The sequence below is a fragment of the Populus alba genome, chromosome 13 (assembly GCF_005239225.2).
Source record: "Populus alba chromosome 13, ASM523922v2, whole genome shotgun sequence".
Taxonomy (NCBI): Eukaryota; Viridiplantae; Streptophyta; class Magnoliopsida; order Malpighiales; family Salicaceae; genus Populus; species Populus alba.
The window spans coordinates 12,092,322-12,119,953 of NC_133296.1; the positions used below are offsets into that span (position 1 = coordinate 12,092,322).

General features: G+C 29.0%; 1 protein-coding gene across 1 annotated transcript; it reads left to right on the forward strand.

Annotated features, from left to right (window-relative positions):
• Positions 1-23,571: 23,571 nt before the first annotated feature.
• On the forward strand, positions 23,572-27,632 carry LOC118035445 (uncharacterized). The gene is made up of 5 exons (XM_035041018.2): positions 23,572-24,307; positions 24,956-25,417; positions 25,676-26,053; positions 26,135-26,202; positions 27,171-27,632. Exons 1-5 carry the CDS (start codon positions 23,729-23,731, stop codon positions 27,379-27,381), a joined length of 1,698 nt encoding a protein of 565 aa, XP_034896909.1. The 5' UTR covers positions 23,572-23,728; the 3' UTR covers positions 27,382-27,632.

The following is a 27,632-nucleotide window of genomic DNA, read 5'->3' on the forward strand; positions in this document are numbered from 1 at the left end:
ACCGAATCTAAGATTAAAAGAAAGGGAAATTGTGAGATACGAAAGAACAGTTTTGGTTAGTTAGGGTTTGGTCGTGGTGGAGGTGGTGGGGAAGAGGCGCAACTCACAGGAGAGAAAGAAAGGGAGGGTGTCATGTGCTGCTGTGCCCATACAGTGAGGTACGGGATTCCTGCATTAATGGGAATGGGATTTTAGCCAACCAAACATCTGTGACCCCATCGCTTTTCTTCTAACAAAATGCCCAATTGGCCACAAGTACCCAATGCTTTCTGCTACCTAAGCTTGCTTTAATTTTGATTAGGGAGATTTATCCGGTACAAAATGGGTTATTATATATATAAAAAAGAAACTTTTTCAAGTAGAAATGTGTTGTTGTTGATGTGTAAAGAATAAGAATACAGTTCATATTCATGCACATCCATTTATTGTGCACGTTAATTGGTTCGTGTGGCGGGGTGTTTCATGTGCCCTAGCAAGCCTAATTTGGCGAGCAAGCAATATCCAGGCATCCCTACAACTACAAGCATGACCATACTTTCTAACTTTGCATGGATGAAAAGAGTTTTTATTCTGCCACAATCCCCTTTCTGTGTTATCCTTTGCCTTCTCTCTTTGCTTGTCATGGGAGTAAGGGTAGGGAAAGTGTGCAGAATACAAAACTTTATTAGAACTATTAAAGATATTTAAATCTCCTTTAATTAGGCTGCCACTCTTGCTGGATAATTAACTAATCATTTTTTTGATAAAATAGTTATGTTTTAAGCCCTCAGCGGCAAGAAATCGTTTCTTAAATACAACATTAAAACAGAAAATAAAGTTCACGTGTACCAAAATTTCAAGTGGAAAAATTTTCCAAATAAGCCAGCCATATATAGAAGAGATGGAGATCAAAGGAAGTCCCTTAATCTTTATGTTTCTTTCACATTCAAAAAGAAAAAAGAAAAAAGAAAAAGACAAAGTCAAATCTCTCTATAGCATGACACCCTAGCTTATAGATATATAGCTTAGGCACATGGTAGAAGCAATGCAAACATATAGCTACGAATGATCTGTTAGAGCTCAGCTTTGACATAATTGATGGATCATTTTTTTATATGCCATGTATCTAAAGTTCGATTTGTTATGCTACTTGTACGTAGACAAACAGTGCTACATAAATAAATAAGAAAACAAAGACATGGAATGTTTCAAACAAGTATTAATCCTAGATAGGAAGGAATAAGCGAACCTATTCATGGTGACAATAACAACAATTTTTCATCCAAAAATAAATTGAAAAAAACATAATGGTAAGAATATTGATTCTTGTTTATAAACTAGTTATCCTCCTGATTAGTTATCCTTTGACCTTAGATATCTATGAATCAATGTATTTCATGCTAAAATCTATTTCCTTATAAAATTCATGTCTAAAAGGTGAAGTGAAAGAAGACTTGTTATAAAAGCTTGATAAAAGTCAAAAGTCATGCGAAGAGGGTTTGAAAAGATATCAGATCTAATTTTTTAGAGCTCGGCTGCACAACAAGCCCAAACGCCTACTATTCTGGTAAGATGCTAAACTCAAAAGTCCTTGAACTTAAGATTTCTTCACATCCAAGCACCCAGCATGGGAATCTATGATTATCGTCTCTCTATACCCTAGTTGGGCAAGTGGTTATCTAAGAGTTGTTCGTATATCAAATAATATTAATGTTGATTATAAGAGTTAATCTCATCCATATTAATATTATGTACATAATGATGTTGGGTCGCAGGCATGTACTACTCCCATCAACATTAATGTCATATAAAAAGATATAAACGTTCTCTACACCAAACTGCGATCGCTACACAACGCTCATACTTCATGTGCTAGATATAAGCGTTCCAGCTAGCCTCCAAGATATGCAGAAGTCTGAAATTCATCTACACAACCATGTCTTTCCAATCTAGAAGACCTTTTTTTTTTTTCATATTTCTTTGATTTTCTTGCACCTCATACCAAAAATCATGCAAAAAGAAGGGGGAAGGGTGTTGTTTTTTGCAAAAAAAAGAAAAAAAAAAGAGAAAAAAAAAAGAAGAAGAAATGGGGGAGGAGGGTCGTCTAGTAGATTATAACTTATATATTACTAACAAATATTAGCGATAGTTATATTTCATTCATAATTATGTTTGTAATATTGACAAGTAATTTTTTTATGGAAATAAAGAGGTAATATCTACACATATTCTTTTATTCCTTGATTTCCACCTATAATACCCTCGTTATTCACCAACAAAAATTTTCATAAGGGAATACCAACAGAAACAACAATATTATATTTTATCGATGAATATCACTATAATTTATCAACAATATTTTTTAATGATATTTCTATTTTTATTTATAATTTTCTAGTTATGATACAGATACATAAAAAAATACCAACAGAAACAACAATATTATATTTTATTGATAAATGTCACCATAATTTATCAACAATATTTTTTAATGATATTTCTATTTCTATTTATAATTTTCTAGTTATGGATACAGATAAAAATCATACCGATAGCTTTAAGCGTTATTCTCTTCTAAAAAATAACAGGTCTCTTTCTAAAACAATTTTACAATTCTGGCTTTAATGCTAATGATGTTGATTGTATTTTTATTGTCTTTAATTCATTTTTGAAAGTCATTATCTTTGAAGTTTTTAATTAGTATTTGTAGAATGACAGAAGTTACTCTTGTTATGTCAGTAATGACTCAGCTAATTTCAAGGGATTGATATGGTGGTGGGTAAAGAGATTTTTTCAACTCCTTAATATTTTTAGATTTAAACCTTGAAGTTAACATTTAAAAGAATTATTAAGTTTCTTTGAATACACTAAATTGAGGGTTTTTTAAAATCATTAAAAAATACATATTCTGGATTGATGAGTAAACTAATACCAATATACTTTTATTGCAAAAAAAAAAAAAAACCTATACGCTCGGATGGATAGCCTATTTGCTACTCTTATAAAACATATAATAGATTCTATAAGATTATTATATATTATATATAACATAGACACAAAATTTGTTATCGGCCAGCAGCTGCCTCACGTAATCGTGCGTCCTGCTGAGAGAATTGAAAATGATAAGAACTTCGAAATGGATAAACTCCTAGCTAGCTGCTTAGCTACTGTAGCAAGAGAAATGCATCAAGAGGTGGGTGGAGGTTGGTAGATAAGTGATGCTAGAAATTGCAACCATTTCCTGTCTCTTGTCATCAATTCATGGGGTCTACTTCTTGGTCACTTTCTCCTTTGTCCATATTCATAACTTCTCTTTATTTAGAACTTCATTTCTGTGGTGATATCAGTCGGATTTATGGATATATATGATATTAGGGCAAAAGAGGATGATGATAGAGCAGATGAAAATATCGTCTAGAAGATAAAAAAAAAGAGAGTTCTGTACACGATACACGCTCCACCTCCACCCTTGTGTGTTCATTTTTAGCTGCGACGCCATCAATGTCAAGTTGTCAACCCCATTATAATACAATAAGCTTGGAATCACATGATGCGAAGAAAAGCATCTCTTGAAAAGCGCCTAGTCTGCAGTACTGTTGATTGGTTTTATCTGGTTGAGGTGGCATGTAAATTCACACTGTGTTCTAAATTCAAATGTTAGGAGGGGAGAGGGGAGGATTCTGAGATAAAAACAAGAATATTACCAGCAAGTAGGGACAAGCAAGCTAGATATGCATATAAATTCTCAAAAGGGATAAGCACCAGCAGCTGCGAAGAGACATGCCATGGCGCTCGGAAAACGAAAGGTAGAGGTGGGTCAGTAGAGGTTGGTAGGCCTTGTGAGTTGTGACGTTGGAAACTACAACTACCTTTGTCTTTGCTCATCAATTCATGGATCTACTTTTGGTTTTTTCCATGACACATCTTGCTTTTTAATGGTGTAAAAGGAGGGCGTTGCCTTTGCTTCTAGAAGGCCCGCAGGCAAAAGAACCCATGTTACCTCTACCAAACTCTGCTGGCCTACCGCCTCCCTCTCAGACTGCCTGTCACTGTCAAACCTCCATGCTCTGTGTGCATAATTCACCTAACAGTCACATGTCGAGGAGAGAAGATCCTCGCAGTTTGCCCTAGCTGAGAAATCTGATGGCGGCAAATGGCGATTGTTGAGGGATCGCATTCCCACCGGGAGAGAAAATCATAATGTCAAACAGAGAAAAAGGGGGAAGGGAGGGCCAATAATATGAGAGGGTGGAGTCGAGGTTGTCTTTATTTATTATTTACACACACTCGCAGTTGTTTTCAGCTATAGATCACTGTGATCAAAACGCACGCAGATATTGGAAAGATGGTCATCAATTAAAACACCACTAATTAATTAATTAAATCTGACTTCTAGTGCTCTAGATAGGTCAACTCGTGCCTGTTATTAAAATCACTAGCCAGGCCAAGAATTTTCTTAAAGGAGACAGGTTATCTTTTTTTTATAAAAAGTGCACCATCAAATATCCGAATTTAGACCTTATCAAGATAAATTATATCGATCTTAGCACAAATAGAAAAGCTGGGAATTCCAAAGAAAATCTACATCAAATTTATTTTTTATTAGATTATCTTGATAATCTTGTTGACTTAAGTTTTTTCTTTTACTAAATAATTTTTTTATTTTATTTTTTAATATTGAATTGATTAAAAATTAGAATTCATAATTTATTTCGGTCAATTTTATATAAAGTTATTATTATCTTATGACTCGAGTTATGAGTTTGATGAGTTAACCCTGGTTAACTTGAGTTTTTTTTTATGAATTTTTTTAATCAATTATTTTTTTATTTTATCTTTTAATATTAGATTGATTGAGAATTGAGTTTCATAATTCGTTTTAGTTTTCTTTCTATTAGCTTATCCCAATCTCGTGACTCAAGTCGTGAATTTGACAGTTTAACACTGGTTGACTCATATTATTTTTTGAGTCTTTTTTATAATTGATTTTTTTTCGCAGTTTCATTCTTAAACATTAAGTTTATTGATAATTGACATTGGGTTTATTAAAAATTTAGTTTTGTAATTTTTTTTATTTTTTTTATATATTCATAACTTTGGTATGCAAATTGACTTAGCTTGAATTGACTTAAATCAATTCAATATATTTTTATTTCAGTGTTTAATAAAAAAAAATATCTTAAATATTTATTTTAATTCAAATTATTTATTTTTATTAATCATTCAAATTACATTTAATCCTATCAAAATAGCCAAGTCACCCCGTATCATTTCTCACAAGACTAAAAAAAAATTTCAACTAAAAAAATATTAATAACATCTAAATATTTTTTTACATTAAAAAATCACAAAAATCGCTATCCAGTAATATATTTAGTAACTGTAAGTCAAGAGAGCAGACAAGAAAATCCAGTAATTATAAAAGAAACCAAAGAAAAGGACAACCGAAGGGGGACAGAGGGAGAGCATCAAAATAAAGAGGGTGAGGATTAAAGGACATTGGTGACGTGGGGTTTTGCTTATTGCCAAGGATGAAAATATAAGATTTTAGGACCTTAATTAAGTTATGGGCCAATTTTCATCAAACCAAAATAGTGAACGTGGGCTTCTTATTCCATCTAAACTTAAGTTCGGCCTGCTTAAAATTATAATTATAATTGTTTTTAAAAATAATTTTTATTTTTAAATATATTAAAATAATATATATTTTTATTTTTTAAAATTATTTTTGAAATCAGTGCATCAAAATAATCTAAAATAAAAAAAAAATTATTTAAAAACAATGGAGTGTAAAACCAGTAAAATTTCTTGAGCAACACTTAAAACAAGCAGCTAAAAAAATGTTCCAGCCATCGATGGCAGCAAAATCTAACACAGTAGTCTCATCTTTCCACCCAGCAAAAAAGGCAGCATTCTCCTTCCTCGTTACATGATCTCTCTTAAGAATATGAACACCGATCTATGCAAGGAAAGATGAGACTACTGTGTTAATTCTCAACCCAGTATTCTCATCGTTTTCTATTTCAAATTGATTTTAATAAATAATTTATTAAACACAATCAAATAAATAATTTTTATTGTAATATTAAGTATCTTAATTTACCTTTATCTCTTAATTTTACCAATTTATTTTTATTCAAGAAAAAAATTATGAAGCCATACTTGATTTATATGTTTGGTGACCAATTTTTTTTCTCTATTTTTTTCTCATTTAATAAAATAAATAATTTTGAAGAAAAGCCATATTATTAAAGTTTATAAAGTCTATGAATATGTTCATAATTTTGATTGGTTAACTTGGTTCGTAAGTCTGACATGTTTAACTTGTAATGAATATTATTAAATTTTTATAGTTAATTTAATATTTTTTTTTAAACACATTTAGTTTGTAATGAATATTATTTAACTTTATTTTTTTATGTTTAATACAAATTGTATTTGTATAATTGGTTTTTTTACTATTAATTTATATAATTTTATATTATATATTCTAAATAATTTTTTAAAAAAATCTTTAAAATTATGCAAATAAAAAAATATATAAAAAATACTCACCGAGGGTTTTACCAACGGAATGTATCCCTCGTCATTTGACAGAGAGCGGGGATCTTAGCGACGAATTTACTAACGGAATAAACCCGTTGACATTTCACAGTAGCTTGGTGCAAATTTCACAATCATCAACTTGTTGACCGATGGAATAAATCTGTCGGCATTTCACAGTAGCTTAGTGCAAATTTCACAATCACCGACGAGTTTACCAACGAAAATAATATGTCAATATTGCATACACTCACTAATGAAATAAATCCGCCGGTATATTTCAAGCAGGAAATTTTTTTTTTGCATGCAATTTCCATCTGTAAAACCATTGGCAATGTTTTTTTTTACCGACCGCTTTAGCGATGGAATGAGATATTACCGACGAAGAAAGCCAACATATGGTTTTCATCGGTGATGTCGTTGGTAATAAAATTACCGATGAACTATGAATCCCACACCGACAGAATATTTTCATCGGTAAAACTGTGAAATCTTATAGTGCTTTAACTTACAAAAACAATTAAGACCCGCATGTGAGGCCTTTGTTCATGGTCAAGAGCTTGGCCTGGCCTCATTCTTTTCTTTTCTTTTTATAGTTTTGGTTTTTTTAATTTAGAACTTTTTTTATATATTTTTTTTAAAACAATTTTAAGTTGTATTTGACTTATATGTGATTTTTTTTTGCTTATTTATCCTTTTTCAGAGTGTGATTATTGTTTAATTATATTGGATATGTTTAATTTTTGAAGTGATTAGTATGATTCATTTGTAATTTTTTTATATTATATATTTATTAAATTCATTTTTAGAAATAAAAAATACTTATTTTTTCTACTATTTTTAATATTTGTGCAACCTTGCACAGTATATTTTTGTCTTTTTATTTTATTCAATTAATCTTATATGTGTGTCATTTTTTATTTCAAAATTGATTTTTAATAAACAATTCATTAAACACAATCAAGCAAATAACCTTTATTGTGATATTAAATATCTTGATCTACCTTTGTCTCTTAGTTTTGCCAATCTATTTTTATTCAAGAAAAAAATTACGAAGCCATACTTGATTTATATGTTTGGTGGGGAATTTTTTTTCTCTTTTTTTTATCTATTTTTTTTCTCACATAATAAAAAAAAGTAGTTTCAAAGAAAAGCTATGTTATTAAAGTTTATAAAGTCTATGAATATGTTCACAAGTTTGATTGGTTAACTTAGTTCATAAGTCTGACGAGTTTCACTTCTTCTTTTTTAATTGTTTTTTTCAACATCTCAGTATTGGATTAGTGTTTGATTTTGTGATCGTCCGTTTTTATTATCATATAGTTAAATAAAAAAAATAGTTTTACAAATTATAATCTCATTGAAATCCATAACCTAATTCACAAGTTTGTTGTGCTATCTCGGGTTACTCGGTTCAGAGGTTTGACGAGATCACACACTAGTCGGATATGCTTTTTTTTAGTGTTGGTCCTTTAATTGTTTTTATTTTTTCCTCGATTTTATCTTTTAATATTGGATTAGTTGGGAAATAAACTGCATGATTTATTCTTGTTTGTTTTCTATAGGGTTATTATTGTCTCAAATAAGTGTTTATTTGTAGGTTTGTGCTAAATTTTGTGACTATATATTTTTATCATATAATTAAAAAAAACATTTATAAAAAAATAGTTATCAAACTCAATGAAATCTATGGATCGGTCGCTTGAGGATTAGGATCGATCTAATCTATCATTGTTTTAATTTTTTTTTTCAAAAAAATTTATCATCTTGAAGTTTTTTTAAAAGTCAAGCCTTGTTTTTATGAGTTATCAAGAACTAACTTGGACCCATGAAACTAATCAATTTAATTCAGGCTAGCTCTCATGTGGTTTGATAAAAAAAAAACTCAAGTTAGCCAAAAGAGCTAAATTGTGAGGTTTCATGATTGACTAATTAATTAGATTTAATAATATAGTAAAAAAATTAAATAATTATTTTATAATTATTTTTTTTATTTTTATTTTGTTTGGTTATAAAAAAAAATATTTACATAGCATGGAAGTAATGGATTTGAGGTTCTCGAAGGGAATTTAAAAAAAAAAAAATGCAGAGGGCCCAACTTGAGCAGGTTATTTGGAGTTGAGCTTTCGCAAACCAATTTGAGTCGGGTCTTCTTGAATGTGAATGTTAGCGAGAGCCGAGAAAGAAATGGGAAGCCCATCCCATATTTTTGTTTTTCATGTACAAAAGTCTTAAACTGGCCTCTTATTTTTTTGTCAATTATTTAATTTTATCCCTATGTTTAAAATATGATCAATTATACCTTTTGTCTTTTTGTCCAATTTTAACCTTTTGTTTTAAATTTGGTGAATTAGACTTTTTGTTCATTGATTTTAATTTCACCGCCAAGATTATTGTTACTCAAGTAATTTTCAAAGGTACAAAAATCAACGTAAAGCTATTTTATTATAAGGTTACTATTTAAGAGTTTTTAAATTGCAATTGACCTTACTAAATTATGTTTTTTTTTTCATCTCATTATGGTAGTGTATCCAAAAGGTAGAAAATGGAACCTTGTGGGAGAAAGTTCCTTCTAAGAATTAAATGGAAAAATCATAATTTAGTAATCTGAAATTAAAAAAAAAAAATACCATCACATAGCAAAGAAATTAATAGAAGTTAAATTAAAAATACTTGATGAGTTAAAGAAATATAAATAATCTACATATATATCTACAAGATATAAGTGCACATCTCTCGGGTTAAGTTTAAGTTTAAGTTTGATTAATTCAGATATTAAATTAGGCTTTATGATATTTATATTTTAAATATTATTGTAAAACAACTATTTAAATATCTCACCTGATATTCATGGGTTCAAAATAAACTGCCATCCCTGCACACATATTTATTAAGAAAATATTTTTCTATTTATTTAAATGTTTATCATGTATAGAACGTGAGTTGTTGGATATAGCATGGCTTGTGTGCGCTGCACAACTACCACTTTTTTCTATAACAATTATTGCATTTTTTTTTGTAGGAAAAAAAAAAAAGAATCATGCAAATTGGTAACACAATTATAATATGACTTGTGTAAATAAATGTTGTGCAATCATGACTGGAAAAAAAATAGTATAGTTCTGTAAGTTTGGGAAATTGGAGATAATTGAAAGATTTAATAAATTGTATAGTTTTATAAGTTTGGGATATTGGAGATAATTAAAGCATTTAATAGCTAATTATATGGTAAGCTAAATATTGTATTTTTATTGGATTTTGATTTTAGAAATCGAAGATCAAATCAGTTAAGTTAAGTTGGTCTACTAGTCCTTACTGCTGAGTTCTTGGACAAAAAGTGTAAATTATGAACACGGTAGATGGTAAAAGGACTCGATGCATAAAATTAAGAATCCGAGGATCTAATTTAATCATAACAAATATATATACAGGGATGGTGTTGTAAGTAATTAAAACTAAATACCGGGGCATTTCTGTCATTCTATGAACACGGATTTTTGAAAACGACTAGATTGTTTTATAAATAGCACCGTACAAGTTAGAACAACTAGTTTCCCTTGTCTCTCCTTCTACAAATCCTTTCCCCTCGCTACCTCTCTTTCCCAATTTATACATTTTTTCTTCACGCGCCGCCTCTATTAAGATTGCCGACCACACGCTCATCCGCGACCACCGTGTTCTAGATTTCATGATTCTAATGATATCATGATTTCAACAGATATCACGCAGTCAAGTTGGAATTCGGAGTCTGAAGCTTGGACAGATCGCATCCTTTGTATCTACTCATATCTGCTTAAAGAAAATCACATCACAGGCACGTCATGTTTGCCTGCTTCATTGTAATTATTTCAACGGCCATGCATGTGCTGAGAAGAAGAAGACTACAGAGAAGAAGTGTATATGATCTGTTAATTTCCTGACATTATTACTAGATAATGATGTTCGGTGTGGTAAAATAAATGATATAGTTTATGTACGGAGAATAATTGTTGATGGCAAAGGAAATCAGATATTCTTATTATTATATTCAATCTAAATTATGCGATTTTCAATAAATAATGATATTTTTTATGTGATTGTAAAACCTGTGCTGATGGATTGGCTCTTCTGAAAATTAATATGTGATAATACAAAATAAAAAATATATAAATGTATATATATATAGCTAATATTACAGGTAATAATACAGGTAAAAAAGGACTGTTTGGGCCATGCCTTGTTGCGTGGGCTAAGCCTGCACGACAAAGCAACCATAATGATCATCTTGAGATTATTAATTTGAATTTTATAAATTTTAGACTTGAAAATTTAAATAATTATTAACTTTGAAATATATAAAATTAATTAAAATACAAACTAACTTATAATATTTGTCAATTTACTGCCGAATAAAATATTATTAACACCTTAACGTCATCGATTTTTACTGGACAATAACACAACCAATCAAGTGTCCTTCCCAGCAACATTAGCTATTTGCTAGATAAGTGAAGCATCTTGGTCAAGTTTTCGGGGGAAAGAAAATAGCAGATTTTTATGATCATCATGATTTCAACAGACATCATGCAGGCAAAAATGAAAATCAATGGAGGTTTTTTTTTTTTTTTTTTTTTAGCCCTCTGACAGATACTTAATCGAGTTCAAACATGCATCATCTAACCTAGAATCAATATCAACGGGAGAATTGTTATTGTCCCCAAGAAAATGCATCAAGATCAATATAGTCATTTGTTTTTTGAAAGATCAGATTTGAAGTGATGGGGGAATCCATGAGAACCCAGTTGATATTTTTTTAGTTTAGTTGGGAAATAAATTATATAATTTTTTTTGTTTTTTTATAGGGTTATTATCTCCTCAAAATAAATATTTATTTTTTAGGTTTGTTTTAAATTTTATGATTATATATTTTTATCATATATTTAAAAAAATTAAGAAAACATTATTAAACTCAATGAAGTTCATGATATGGATTGTTGAGAAACTAGGATCGATCTAATCTATTATTATTTTAATTTTTTTTCCAAAAAAAAAAATTATCTTAAAATATTTTTAAAAGTTTAGTCATATTTTTACCGGTTATCAAGAATTGACTTGAACCTATGAAATTAATCGATTTAATTTGGGTTAGCTCCCATGCAATTCAATTAGAAGCTCGAGTTAGACAAAGAGCTAAATTGTAAGATTTCAAGAATGAACGTGTAGCTAGATTTAATAATATAGTCAAAAAAAAATTCATACTCTTAATAATTTTTTTTATATTTAAGAATATTAGTCCAATCCTAAGTGACAATAAGCTAAAAATAACAAAATTAAGAAAAGAAAAACCTCATAATTATGAATATTTTCCACTTGAGACCAGTAAAAAAACTGAATGATTTCATAATATCTCAGTAAAAATTTAAGTAATTGTATTTTAATTAATTTTTTTTTTATTTTATTTTGTTTTCTTATAAAACAAAGTATTTAGATAGCACGTAAAAAAGTCATGGATTGGAAGTTCTTCAAGGGAATTTTTTTAAGGAAAAAAAAAAAAAACCAATTCAGGGGCCCAACTCGAGCAAGGTGAGCTTCCGCAAACTATTTGAGTCGGATCTACTTAAATGTATGTGAATGCTAGCGAGAGCTGAGAAAGAAATGGGAAGCCCGTCCCATATTTTTGTTTTTCATGTACAAAAGTCCTAAACTGACCTCTTATTTTCGTGTCAATTATTTAATTTTATCCCTATGTTTAAAATATGATCAATTATATTTTTTTATTTTTTTATCCAATTTTAGAAGTTTTTTTTCACTTAAAAATGTATCAAAATAATATTTTTTTATTTTAAAAAAATTATTTTTAATATCAGTATATCAAAATAGTATGAAAACATTAAAAAAATATTAAATTGAAGCAAAAAAAATTTAAATTTTTTTAAAGTATTTTTAAAACATAAAAATAAACAAGGCCTTTATTTTTTGTTTGATGTTAATTTCACCACTAAGATTTTTGTTGATACGAGGTTTAAGAATATAGATGACTTATTACTAAAATTATTGTTAGTCAAGTAATTCTTAAAGGTACAAAAATCAACATAAAGCTATTTTCTTATATCGTTTATTATTTATAAAGTTTCGGATATATATAGAATAAGTATTATTTATTATTTAACATAAAATAAAAATAAAAATTTATTTGATACACATACTCAAGGAAGAACTTTTAAACATTATGCATGCATATTTTTGTATTATGTTAATATTAAGATATGTATATATTAGATTAGATTCAGAAAAATATAAATAATCTAAATATATATCTACGAGATATAAATGTATATATCCCGAGTTAAGTTTATATTAGGGCTCCATTTGTTTTGTGAAAAGTGATTTCATGTGTTTGTTTATCATTAAAAAAAGTTGATCAACGGAAAACACTTTTCAATCAAAAAAAATTTGGCTTAATTTTCAAAAAAGTGTTTTTTTATATATTTTTGGTGAAAAACACTTTCCAAAAGTTGTGAAAAATTTAGAAATTCATGTTATTTGCTAATTATATCAAATTTGATCCTTAAACTTTTAATTTCTATATATTTTGTTTTGAATCTTTTTTTTTTTCAATTTCATCCCTTAGAATTTAATTTAAATTGATTTTTATTATCAACTTTAGTCCTTATTTTTATGATTGTTATTTGTCTTTCTCTTATTATTTTCTTAATTTAATTTTTTAATCTATCAAATTTGGTTCTTATTCTTTGTATTGTTATTTATTTTATATGAAATAATTTATGAAATTGTAATTTTTTTTTTAATTTAATCAGCTTTCAACTTTTTTATCTATTAGATTTAATCTTCATTATTTTGATTGTTATTAATTTATTTTATATGAGATAATTTATGAAATTAGATTTTATTTTTTTTTCAATTTCATTATTATTCAATTTTTTAATTTATAAGATTTGTTCCTCATTTATTTTAATAAATTTCAAAAAATATATATTAATAAGTTATTTTCCAGCTTATTTTCCATGACATAGTCAAACACTGAAAATTATTTTTCAACTTATTTTTCATGGTATTACCAAATATCAGAAAAATCATTTATTTTCAAAAATTAATTTTCTAAAGAAACCATTTTTCAGAAAAAAAATTGTTTTCAGCAAATTTAAATTTGACAATATTCATATTTTAAATATTATTTATCCTGTAAAGCAACTATCTAAAAATCTCATCCATTTGAATCGATATCCATGGGTTCAAAATGCACTGCCATCCCTACACACATATTTTTTCAGAAAATACTTTTCTTGTGATTTAAATTTTTATCATGTATAGAACGTGAATTGTGAGATACAACATGAGTTGTGTGCTGCACAACTACCACTTTTTTCTATAAAAATTATTGCATTTTTTTCTAGAAAAAAAAAAAAAAGAATCATGCAAATTGGTAACACAATTATAATATGACTTGTGTAAATAAATGTTGTGCAATCATGATTGGAAAACAAAATAGTATAGTTTTGTAAGTTTGGGATGTTGGAGATAATTGAAACATTTAATAAATTGTATAGTTTTATAAGTTTGGGATATTGGAGAAAATTAAAACATTTAATAGCAAATCAGATGGTAAGCTAAATATTGTATTTTTAATTAAGTGTAATATTGTATTTTTAATTAAGTGTTTCGAAGTTCATCAAGAAAATATTCCTAAACGTATAATAAGTAGAAATAATGCCTTCATGAGTCTTGAATTTTTTATCTTGAATACTTAAATTATATTCCTTCAAAACTATTAAAATATATTGGGTACCAAATTAAAATAAAAATCTGACCACACTAACAATAGTATGTTCTTGCAAATTATATTTTCCAAGCTTTTGGTGATGATCTTAACTAACAATAATATGTTTTTGCAGATGATATGTTCACTGGAAATAGTAGTTCTCGTTTTGTTGAAGCTGCGAAAGTAGAGGCTGGAGCTAAGAACAATCCTATTGTAGATTATACAGCTCTAAATTATCCTGCTAATGATGTGAAGCAAGATATTAGCCGTGGCTGCCGTTTCATTGAATTTGAAGAAAAAGCAGCTATTTCTCGGATGGCGATGTGGGTGCTAAAATTGAAGTTCCAGAGGCAAAGGCTAAAAGTTCCAGCAGATCTTCTGTTTCTATTGACAATTCAAGTAGAAAAACCTCTTGTAATTCAACTGAGAATGACTGGATCTGATATAACAATTGAAAATGGAGAACAGCTTATTGATAAAGTTGGGGATGGAATGAGGTTTGTAAGAATAAAACTCTCAAATCTACCATGGAAGACTCTGAGATTAGTGCTTTTGATGAGCAAAATATTGCTACCGAGGTGAGGAAACTATCTTTCTGCATCGCCATGTTTCCAAAACCTGCTGAGAACAACAGAGAAGGTATAACATGCTGAATTTCAAGTTGGGAAGAAGAGAGCTTCGATTTGAGAAAAGGAGTAGAAGTCATGAAGCTGTTCAACCTCGAATTCAAAAAAAAAAGGCTGGGGGACCAAAAGGCATTCAAAACTTGATCCTTTGAAAAATCCGAAAAATGGTTAAAGGGATTGCGAAAGGAAAGGGAAGCAATCATGTTAAAGGAGCAATCGATATTGGAGGAGAAGGTTCAAGTTAAAGTGATAGTGTAATTATTTGTTTTTGCATTTCAAACAATAAATCTCAAGTTTGAATTTGTTCAATTTTCTTATTACATTGATTCATATGAAAACAAGATATGTGATTTTTTTTTTATTAATATAGATATTCGAACTAATTTTCATGTATTTCCATTAATTTCATGAATCCTAAAATTAATAATTATATAAGTCAATAATAATTCTGAAAAGACTTGAATTTATAATTATTTAAAAATAAATTTATGTAATATCTTAATCCTAGATAGAAAAGAATAAATGAACCTATTCATATCCCCATAATGACAATAACAACAAGTTTTCATCCAATAATAAATTAAAAAACCAATCCTAAGAAAATTGAATGAGGAGGAAAAGCTGAATCATTAAAAGAAAAAAAAAAAGAAATATGAAAATACACATTTGATATCAATGTTTACATAAAATAATTTATTTATCCTTAATGTAGCATCAAGAAAAAATCTAATTAGAATTTATAATTTATAATTTTATATTGAGAGACGAGAAAAAATACAAATCATATCAAACATAAAAATACAAGGGTATTTTACATAAAATTTTATTTTTATCCTCCCAACCCGCTTAAATAGATCACTAATCTTATTTCATCTTCCTCATAAGACCTTCATAGATAACTAATCTTGGCGGATTTATGCTTGCCATGCAACAGTAACACTTTTAATATTTCATCCTAATTGACATAAAAATTAATAATACAATAAAAAATTATTTAAAATAAACAAACATTGATTTGGGGTTAAAAAACAACCTTCCGGGGCTCCTGGAATCTGCCAAAATTTGTTAGAACTGAGTCATGCAGTTCTGGGCACGTATAGTCCATGCGTCATTACTAGACCCACAAAAAAAAAAAAAAAAAAAACCTTGATTTTGGATGGAAATAGGATGTGATTTCTGGCTTATTTCGAGGTTTGATCTGGCTAGAAAAATCAAAACGAACACCAGAGTAGAGATGGTTGATTGATTTTAATGACGGGGTAAATTTATTTTAAGAGTATAGAAATATTCTAAAATTATTTTTAAGATAGATTTATTTTATATTTTTGTTTTTGTCTCTTTAATTAAATATATTTTTATTTTTATTTTATTTTTTTATCTCTTTTATTCTAGAACATTGACCGAACATAACCAAGGATATTTTTCAATCTCTTTTTCTATGTGTCTCAAGGATTTTCTGATTTTTTTTATGTATGCAAGGGTTTTTGTAATGCTCTCATTGTATATATATCCTAGACCCTAATTTAAAACTATTAAAACATTTTTATATTCTTTCATTGTTAACTGAAGATCTAATTTAGAAATTTATGGTAAAAAATTAACTTATTTCTTTTTCTTGACTATACGGGATCTCTTTCTATAATTTTCTTATTTTGCTTGAATCCTCATTTATTATTTTTATCATTTGTGTGATATTTCATTATTTGATGCTAGATTTTGGCCTTCCTTTTTCTTCCTTACTTATTATTTCATTCTTGAATTTTTTTTATTTTTTTATTATAAAAATTTACAACATAAAAAAATGTGCCAAAAAATTATGACATTAATTTTTGGCACATTTTTTTATGTTCTCTTTCTATAATTTTCTTATTTTGCTTGAATCCACATTTATTATTTTTCTCATTTGTGTGATATTTCATTATTTGATGCTATATTTTGGCCTTCCTTTTTCTTCCTTATCATTTCATTCTTTATTTTTTTTATTTTTTTATTATAAAAATTTACAGCATAAAAAAATGTGCCAAAAATTATGACATTACCTAAAGTGATTGAATTGAATGAAAATAATTTTTTTAAAAAATATATTTTATAGTTTTGAGAATACACCGGAAGACAACATAATTATGACAAAATAAATAATTTTTTTGTGAGAGAATCAACAATGAATGTTGTTCAAGTGAAAATAATGAATGAATATGTATCATTTAATGAGGAAAAAAAAATTATAAGGCCTGATTTTCTAACAAAATCACTGAAAATTAGATCAATAGAATATGTGTTTATATATATATAAAGGGCAAACAAAGCGTTTTCCACGCTCTAATATTGGGGGTAAAAAATGCTTGGGTAGTGGGCCAAGTCTTTTTTAAAGGGCTTACTTGTTAGCCAAGTCTTTTTTTAGAAGCCAAATACGTGGATAATCTTTGATTTTTAAAAAATAAAATTATTAAAACATAATCAAATATATTTTTTATATCTCAAGATTGTATATCCTAATACATATATATCTTTTGATTTTTTAAATTAGTCTTTAGCTATCATCAACAAAAATTTTCTATGTTTATTATTATTAATGATTCTCAATTTATTTAATTATATGCATGCATACAATTATGCATGTGCTTAACAACGAATAAGTTAGACTCTTGAGCCTAACAACCCAGGCCCACCTAGTTTTTATTTTTTTTTAGGAGTGAATGATATGTCATGTGCATCTATTTTTTTTTCTATTTAAGCGAAAGATAGGTCATTAGCAATGGTAGGCTATCAGTTGCTGACTAGATTATTTGCCGAAAATCTAGACACCGTTACGAGGAATAAAAAATATAAGGAGGGGGGTTTGGCCTAAAAATTCATTTTGCACATTTTAACAAAAAAAAAAAACAAATTTAGTAAATATTCTCAAAACCTTCTTTCAAAACACCTCAAAATCACTCAAAAAAAATTAAAATCAATCAAATAAAAAAAAAAAGGACCTTGATATACTATTCTCACCATGTTTAGATAGAAAAAGCATATTCATTGAACTCCTCTTCAAAAGAAAAATTCATTGACATAAAAAATTTTTTTTTTTAGCCTAAATATGGCCAACTAATAAATTTATTTGTTTTCAAAAAGTTTTTTTCTCCTCTCAAACCTAAGGGATTAAAAAACAGACAAAATGTCATGTGGTCTTAAACAAGAATTATAAATATTTTGACTCAATGTTTTATATTGTGATCTTTTATCTTTTAATTTTGTTTTTCTATTATAATTTTAAAACTTTATCCCATGAAATTATGTTATAAAAAAATTAACTTTAAAAAAAGAGTTTGAAGATAAAACTAAAAAAATAAAAAAAATAAAAAAAAAATTAATATGGCTAGCTACTTCAATGCTTATATGAACATTGAATCTTCTGGGAAAAAACCAAGTTATTTTAGTAGTGTGTACTACTTTTATCATCCGCACTAGTTAATTTTGAACATAATAAAATAATATATTAATATTGTAAATACATTTTAAAGTATCATGATTTTTTTAAATTAAAAAACATAAAACATATTGTTTACATTGTGGGTACCACTTCAAGCTACTTTATAACGTTTGAGAAATAATTATGTCATGGATATTTTTTCATGTGTCATGTTTTTTAAATTAATAAATAAAACAATGTAGTTTATGCTTGTCATACCATTATGCTGACCGCTTTCTAAAATTAAAGGAAAATGAATAAAAATTGGAGTAATTTAAGAAAATTAAAAATCCTAAAACGAGCACTAATTTTAGAGATTGAATTAAAAAATTAGTTATACTTGAGATAAGCGATATCATTTGTATTCTTTAAAAAAATATTACCTTAATTATTTTTTTTCTTTAAATTTTTTTTTATATTAACAATATTAATATTTTATATTTTATATTACCTTAATTTTATATTTTTTTTCTTTAAATTTTTCTTTTTTATTATCTTTAATTACCCTAATTATTTTTAATTTATTTTTAATTTATATATTAATTTATTTATAAATATTTGAGAAAAAATCAACTTCGATCTCCCTATTTAATTATTAAAAAAAACAGATCTTAGATTACTTGAATCTCAAATACCTCAAAATTATTATATTATATAATTATTAATTTTAAAATTAATTGAAATGCACTAAACGAATATCACTTTAATTAAAATAAAAAATCTCGACATCGATTTTTTTAAAAAATGAGAATCGACGATTTGATTATTCATTAACCAGACAGAGACACTGTGCAAATGGGGGTTTGAAAATCTCAGGTCTGTGGTTTTTATTTGAGAGGACAAAAAAGTGAGGTTGCCTCGGTTGGAGTTTGAGCTGGGTCTGTGGTGGCGGATTAAAAGGGGGTTTGGCTGTCTGTGATGGAGGTTGCGATTGTCTGCGATGGAGATTGGTGGGTAAAGTGGCGGTTGATATTTCGCTGAGATGGGGGAGTTGTTTGATGAGAGGTTACATGTCACATTAATGGAGGCTGAAAATTTTTGCTGTGGAGAGGGAGATTGGGGAAGAATATAGTAATGGTGACAGTGAGGTTTTGTTGGTTGGAATGGGAAAATGATGGATTTGCCTAGGTAGTGGGCTTGGTTTGACTCGTGGAATGGAGGATACGGTGTCTCGTGGGTCTGTGATAAGGTTTTGGATCCATGGGTTGCTATTTTGATAGAGCTTTGGCCAGTGAAGGAGAAGGATGTCTGAGTTTTGGCTGAATATAGAGGATTGAGAGTAATGGATATCGTATGTAGAAGGTCTATGCTGAGGAGATGGGACGATTACGGGGAAAGAAGGAGAAGCTGTCGTGGGTGGTGGGTTGTTAGTGATGGTTCACGGTGGGGATATGAAGGCTAATGAAGCTGGTGGAGGTTGATGAGTTGAAGGCTATGACAATGGGGTTTCTGGACATTGGTCATCTTATTAGAGAAGATGAAGTAGAACGTGGTGCGTGTATTGTCGTTCCTGTTAATTATTACTCGAAATGGGGGAGAAGAGAATGGATGGGCTTGTAAGAATAATTCTTGGAAATCCTGTGTCTTTCCGCATTTCACGTTTTAAAAAAAAAAATTAAATTTTTTAAATTTCAAATTAATATGTTTTTAATGTTTTAAAAATTAATTTTTAAAAAATAAAAAATATCATTAATATGTATTTTAACATGAAAAACTATTTAAAAAATAACTACATATAAATTAGATTTGAAAAGATTTGTATATGAAGAAATGGGTTTAATTACTGGATGAACTTGGCTGGAAATTGGGTTTGAGGATTTGTAATTGGACTTTGAGTTTAATTGCTTGATTTGGGCTGATTTAATTGGACTTAATTGAACTAAAATATAAATTCAATTAAGTTAATTCAATTGAACTTGATTATTTGGATTGAAAAAGAATAGGACCGAAAAAAAAGTTAAATTAATTGGCCCCTGAATATTTTCTTTTTTTTCATTATAGTCCTTGAATTTTGAGTTATTCCAATATTATTCAATTAAGGTTTTAAATTGGATTTTTTTCAATTTAATTCCTAATAGGCACTTTTCAATTTTAGTCCTTGGTCTCCTAAAAATTAGATCACCTCTAGTGACAAAATTAGATTTATATTTTAGATCCTAAGAACTTAATTTTCAACTTATTTTTTTTCTAAAAACACTTAACAAAAACCTTCATGATGTAATTATAATCTCAAAAAAACCACTTAATAATACCAAAACACCCCAAAGTCATTCTCAAAAATAAAAAAATCAATAAAATAAAAAAAATAGACATTGATTTACTTTTCCCATCATGTATAGAAGGAAAAGTCACCTTCAATTAACTCTTCTTGAAAAGAGAAATTTATTTACACATAGATTGTTCTTTTTATTAACTTGAATATTTTCAATTGGCAACTTATCGTTTTCCAATGATTTCTCTTTGTTTTGTCAAATATGTGGACTAAAAAATAAATAAAATAAACTTGTAGATCCAAAAAAAATTCTAAAAACTTTAAGAATGACAACATATTTTCTTTGTGTTTTGCATTATGGTCCTCTTGTTTTAAATTTTATCTATCTACTATGATTTAAATTTTATCTCATGGAGTGCGGCCACATAAGGATTATATCAAAAAAAAATTAAGGATGAAATATATAAATAAAAAAGAGAGATAAATCTTTTAATGTTTTATCTATAATTAGGTAATTGACCCACACTTCGTTGTGGGTCGGATAAAAAAAAGTTCCAAGCATAATAAAAATATACAAGCATCACTAATTTATTTTCTATTTGGAAGTAAAAATTTTGATTATGAACTTAAAATTGAATGTAGATAAAACAATTTTATTTTTTAAATATCATCAAAAACATCTTTAATAGTTCGATCGAACGAAAGTTAATTTATTAAACTCATAACTAGAGTCCTAGACTCACCTTGATTTCATAATGTCATGTTTTTTTTAATTATTTTTATTTAATTATATGACTATAAAAATATATGCTATCATAAAAGGCAAATGGATACTTTTTTTAAAAAAAGCATAATAATGGCTATAAGCCAAAACAACCTATTAATATCAGAAAAGGATTATCATATTCTTATTTAAAAATAAAATATGAATTGAATTGTATTTTATAAAATAATATTTAAAATATATTCTTAACTAATTTAAGAATTTAATAGATCTATATATTTATAATATTTTAAATTAATTAATTTTTTAAAGAAATAAATATAATTTAAAATAAATCACAAAAAAATAACCTAGATGCGACAAGGCCTAGAAATCGAGGCTCGCACTTAAGTTTTTTTTTTTTTTTTTCAGGATTGTCTTTTTTTTTTTTTTTAATTTTAACTAGGTGGTAGGTTGTCTGCAATGACAAAAAATGTGTTACCTACTAGGCTGCTATATTAAATCTAGCCATTACTGTTGTGGTCGAACACTTGAGGGGTTAACCTAAAAATTTATTTTCCATCAATTTTCATCTAAAAACATCTCAAAATATCACAAAACATTCATAAATCACCTATCAACCTTAAAATACTTCAAAATTACTCAAATAAAACAAAAATTAACTGAATAAAAAATCTTAACAAATCCCAATCTACTTTCTTAGATGTACTTGTAGAAGAGATACATTATTATCGAACATCAAATTTTTTTTGTTGAATGAAACACTTTAACATTAAGATTGGTCATTATTGTTGTTAAAATGTGATCAATATATAATTTTCTCCTTTCTTTTTTAAATTTAAGAAGTAAAAAAAAATAAATAAGATTAACTTTTAAATAAAAATAAAAATTCTAAAAACTTTGAGATTCATCACATATTTTTTGTGTGTTTTATATTATGTTCCTCTCACTTTAATTAATCTTACTATAATATAAAACTTTATCTCTGATAAATCCCGGATACTCAGAGATAGAATCTTCTAATAACATAGTGCAATCTTGTCCAAAACAGATAATAATAATAATAATAATAATAATATGGTGCGATCTGCTGCCCAGAATAATCTTCCCATGTTTTAAAAAGGACCATACCATTGTTGAAAAATCTGTCATCCACACTACCCGTATTCCTATTTGCTAGAAAGAAAGAGAAACCTATTACGTGTCATCCCCTCTTGATAAAAAAAATTCAGGCGTGGGGCTACATTTCTTGGACCGAGCGCGTCTAGTTTTTTTTTTAAAAAAAAACAATCTAGGGAGTAGGGTATATTCAGGTGGCCCATCAACGCCTAACTTTTCTTTTACCCTTTTTCATTAATTTTTTCTTTTCAAATATTCATTTATGTTTTCTCTCTTATTTCTTAAACGAATTAGCTTTGTCTTTAAAATAGTTATTTATCTTTTTATATTTTTTTAGTTGCATGATACTATTAAGAAATTAGTTTTATTTGTATCATTTCTTTTTCATTTTAAATATTTATATGAATTAGCTATATTTATAAGAAGATTTTATAAGAACAAAAAAAATATTTGTATATTAGTATTATTTAGCCGAATAAAAATATTTAAAATAAAAAGATAATCAATGTAAAATATTTATAAGTACATTTTTATTTTATTTCTAATATGAAGATTAGCTTGCTGTTTTATTATTTAATTAGTATTAATAATTTTATTTATTTATTAGTTTATATATTTATTAGTTTATTTTATAAAGTATAAACAATATTTTTTTTATTTTTTATTTTTATAAAATTATTCATAAAATATTTTTTTATCCTAAAAATTAACTTGAAATCTTATCCACCGCATAAACAATATATCAGCGTAAATAATATGTTTTGTGTTTTTAATTAAAAAAATTATAATATTTTAAAATACATTCATAACATTAATGCATTCTTTTATTATATTTAAAATTAAATTAAACTTTTTACCTAAATTATAAATACCAAAACAAAACAAAAATGACAACTCAATGGCAAATAAATCTTGAAATCTCTGTTTTTATTGGGTGTTTAAGAATAAAGTAGAAATTATATTTTAAAATATTTTTTTATTTAAAAATATATCAAAATAATTTTTTATATTTTAAAATTTATTTTTGAAATTTGTATATTAAAATAATATAACAAATTTAATTTAAAAAAAATAAAATAAATGTTTATCAATCTCTATTTAAACCCACTCCCAAATAAAGGCTTAATCTTTAAAGTCAAAACCGAAAAACCCTAAAGTCAAAACCCCTGTAAACAACAACAATTGTTTTTTCTTATCTAAAATAACACTCACTAGGACACCTTCCCGCCTCCCCTGACTCCTCGTCTTCCCTTCACAAATTTATTATGACATAGGAGGAAGTAGTGAACTGAAATGCTTGTTAGGAGGAGGGATGCAGAAGTTGCTACAAAGATACCCTTCAAGCCCCCTCCTCCCCTGCACTCCTGTTTCTACTAGTTTTTTTCTCTTCAAAAACAAACCCTACCCTTCTTTTTCAATGCCAACTGCTACTAATTTCTGCACCAGTACTTCCTTTTTAGCTGCCTTTGTAGCCAAGAAACTCACTATCACACCCACACTGACCTCTCGCTTCTATTCGACTACCTACTGCACCTGTCGTAGCGCTGTTGGGTATAAAACAACTAGCCCATTAAGGGCATGGGTGGTGTCACGGCCGGCGTGGCATTGCACGGTGGCTAGTGGGCAGGAAGGGCCTTTCGGGACTGCTGTGGCCGCGGCGGATGCTGAAGGTGTGAGGAGTAGTGGTGATGGAGAAGAGGAAGGAAAAGGTGAAAAGGGGGCGGAAGAAAGGGCGGCGAGGTTGAGTAGGAGGCAGAAGAGGACGGGTGGTGATATGGAGGGGAATGCTGATTTGCTGACAATTCCTGGTGTAGGGCCAAAGAATTTGAGAAAATTGGTGGAGAAAGGGTTTACAGGAATGGCTGAGCTTAAGCAGTTTTATAAGGATAAGGTAATGGTATTTTTTTTTTGAGTTGTTGATTGTGGTGTTATCGTGTAAAAATGTGGTTGTTTTGTAACTATTTTCTGGGGGGTTTTCAATTTGTGGTTTGTTTGTTGTGTTTTAAGTGTTTGTTCGGTGGGCTTTAGGTTAGATTGAGGAAAGTTGGAATGGGGTCTTGGTTTTGTTGATGCAAACCAAACTCCTTTGGGTGCTGATCTTGCTGAGTCCCAGTAGTTTTAGAATTTTATAACTATAGGAGTTAAAGATTCATCAGAAACATATCCTAATTGAGCTCAATGATCGTCATTGGTCCCATATTTTAACAGCTATGGAGTTGAACAAACAACTTAAGAGATTAAACTTCACTGTCATGTTTTGATGAGAACAGACGAAATCCTGTTTGCTATATACTAACCACTGCAAACTGCAATTTAATATTAAAGGTGATCTCTTATGCCTGTTGTATCCAAATTGGCTAATGCCCAAAACTCTATAATCATGGATTCCAAAAAAATAGATCTACAGAGAAAGTTTAATTCTATGTTTGATGTGAATGGAAGAAATTTCACTGGGTGGTTGGATATAGTGTTTCCTTTCTCTCCCCCCTGTTTTTTGCATACCAAGTTACTAACATGAATTCTGGTTCTCCTGTTGTAGTTTCTTGGAAAATCCAGTGAGACAATGGTTGAGTATTTACAGAGTTCTGTGGGAATTATTCACAAAAATCATGCTGAGAGTATAACTACTTTCATCAAAGAGAGTGTGGATGAAGAGTTAAAGGTTTTAAATCCAGATGCAAGGACCAAACCTAAGAAGCGACTCACATTTTGTGTCGAGGGAAATATCAGTGTTGGAAAGACAACATTTCTTAAGAGAATAGTTAGTGATACAATTGAGCTGCGAGATCTTGTTGAGGTGGTGCCTGAACCCATTGATAAGTGGCAGGATGTTGGGCCTGACCACTTTAATATACTTGATGCTTTCTATGCTGACCCATCAAGGTATGCTTATACCTTCCAGAATTATGTTTTTGTCACAAGGGTTATGCAGGAAAGAGAATCATCTGGTGGGTTGAAGCCACTCAGGTTGATGGAAAGAAGTGTTTTCAGTGACAGAATGGTAAGCATCCTTTAAATCACAGTTTTAAAGTTGGCAAATAGTTATAGACTAATGTTTTTCATTTTTACACTGCTTTTTGACATCACTAGTGATCTGATTAAAGGACTTTGGATTTTTGCTTAAGTTTGAGCATGATCAAACATGGATTTAAAACCTTGTAGTTCTTTCTCATTTGGTTGATCCCATGCGAGAGGAACAAAACCCTGATTTAAGTTTTTGAAGGCTGATGCATTTTAGTCTCACTTTTACTTGATAAAGGTCTTTGTACGAGCTGTGCATGAGGCGAAGTGGATGAATGAAATGGAGATCAGCATTTACGACTCATGGTTTGATCCAGTTGTCTCAGTTTTGCCGGGGCTTATTCCTGATGCTTTCATCTACCTTAGAGCAAGCCCTGATACTTGTCACAAGAGAATGATGCATAGGAAAAGGACAGAAGAAGGGGGAGTCAGCCTAGATTATCTTTGTGATCTGCATGAGAAACATGAGAGCTGGCTTTTCCCATTTGAAAGTGGTAATCATGGGGTACTTTCTGTGAGTAAGCTTCCACTAAATCTGGATAATTCACTACATCCGGATATAAAAGACAGGGTGTTTTATTTGGAAGGCGATCATATGCATTCAAGTATTCAAAAGGTATCAAAAGCTTATCCTTTCCTTTGAGATTCATATGTTTAAAAAGAAACCCTGGCTTAAAAAAGCTTTTGTTCTGAGCAGGTCCCTGCTTTGATTCTTGATTGCGAAGCCAACATTGATTTTAGCAGGGATGTTGAAGCTAAGGAGAAGTAAGATAGCAATCACTTAAATGTCTTATCTTATGAGCAGAGAAATATGGATTTTATCTTATTTCACAACTGTCACACTCACCATTATACATATGATGTTTTAGATAGAGTATAAAAATTTATTAGAAGGAATGATGATGAATTAAAACAAGGAGAATAGCCATCCCCTCTAATGTGGGAAATGTCAAAAAACCCTTTAGAATGGGCATTTCCCCTCTAATGTGGGAAATGTCAAAAAACCCCTTAGAATGGGCATCATGCAATATAGGAACAATAATGAATTAACTTTGAAGGGCATTGGATAAAATAAAATAACCTATCCTGCAAAGTTGCTGTGAAAATAGAGTTGAGCTCCGATTAAGAAACTCCAGACAATTGCAAATTGTGCTTACCACTACTAAGTGTTAACAATTCTTCCTTCTCTGTAAGAATACAGCAAACACACCTACACAAGTCTTCCCATACACTCAATTTCAGTTTCTTGGCCAAATCTTTTTGAAGCTGGCTGTATTAGCTTTTATCTTCCTAATTAGTTGTTGCACAAGCATGGATCCCAAAATTGTAAGTTCACTGATAATCTTCTTTCTCATATGTCGAGTCTTCAAAAATATAGTACAAGCAAGAAGAGCACTTAACATTGCACTCTACAGCTAACAGACACTCTTGTGCATGCATACAAAAAAATGAAGACATGTTGATTTTTCATGGGTAGAATATTGACGAGAAGTCTATAAATATAGCTGTTATAATTAGAATTATACTGTGACCTCCTGGTCTGTAGCCCATATGAAAAGTGTAGGATGTACCTTCACCTTGGATGTATTCTGCAATCCGTGAGGAAAATCAAACTGCTCTTGTTTCCTGAATGAAGGGTTATCAGTACTGTGCTGAAAATTGTTATACGTTTTTTGATCCATAAAGCCCCATGTGCTGCTGGACTAATTTGTTTAACAATTTCCTTTGTGAAGCTATGCGCGCCAAGTTGCTGAGTTCTTTAAACATGTGAAGCAAATGAAGGAAGTTTCATCAACAAAAGCTGATGAAGGTGGTGTTAACCAGCAAAACGTCATCCTTCCTCATGAAGGTGGGTTGATTTTACCAAATGGAACACGCTTCCCTGAGCATGCTCTCAAATCCTTAGATTTTACTCGAGCCATGTCACTCCTGTCTGACCAGTGATTGTCTGACTGGCCTTCTTTTTTCCTGACCCAAGGATCATGTAAGGGGATACCTGTGTGCTTGTCTGACATGTCTGTGGATGCTGTGCCTGGTTCCTTTGCGTGTAAAAATGTTTTTAACCATTAGGATTTAGAGATGTAGAGATGGTTGTAAGATTGTTGAAGGCTAGAAGCTTTATTTTTCGTTAAAATGCTTCAAGTTCAGAAGGTATTATGGTTAATTTATAATGCTCAACTTTAGTCGTTCTTTAA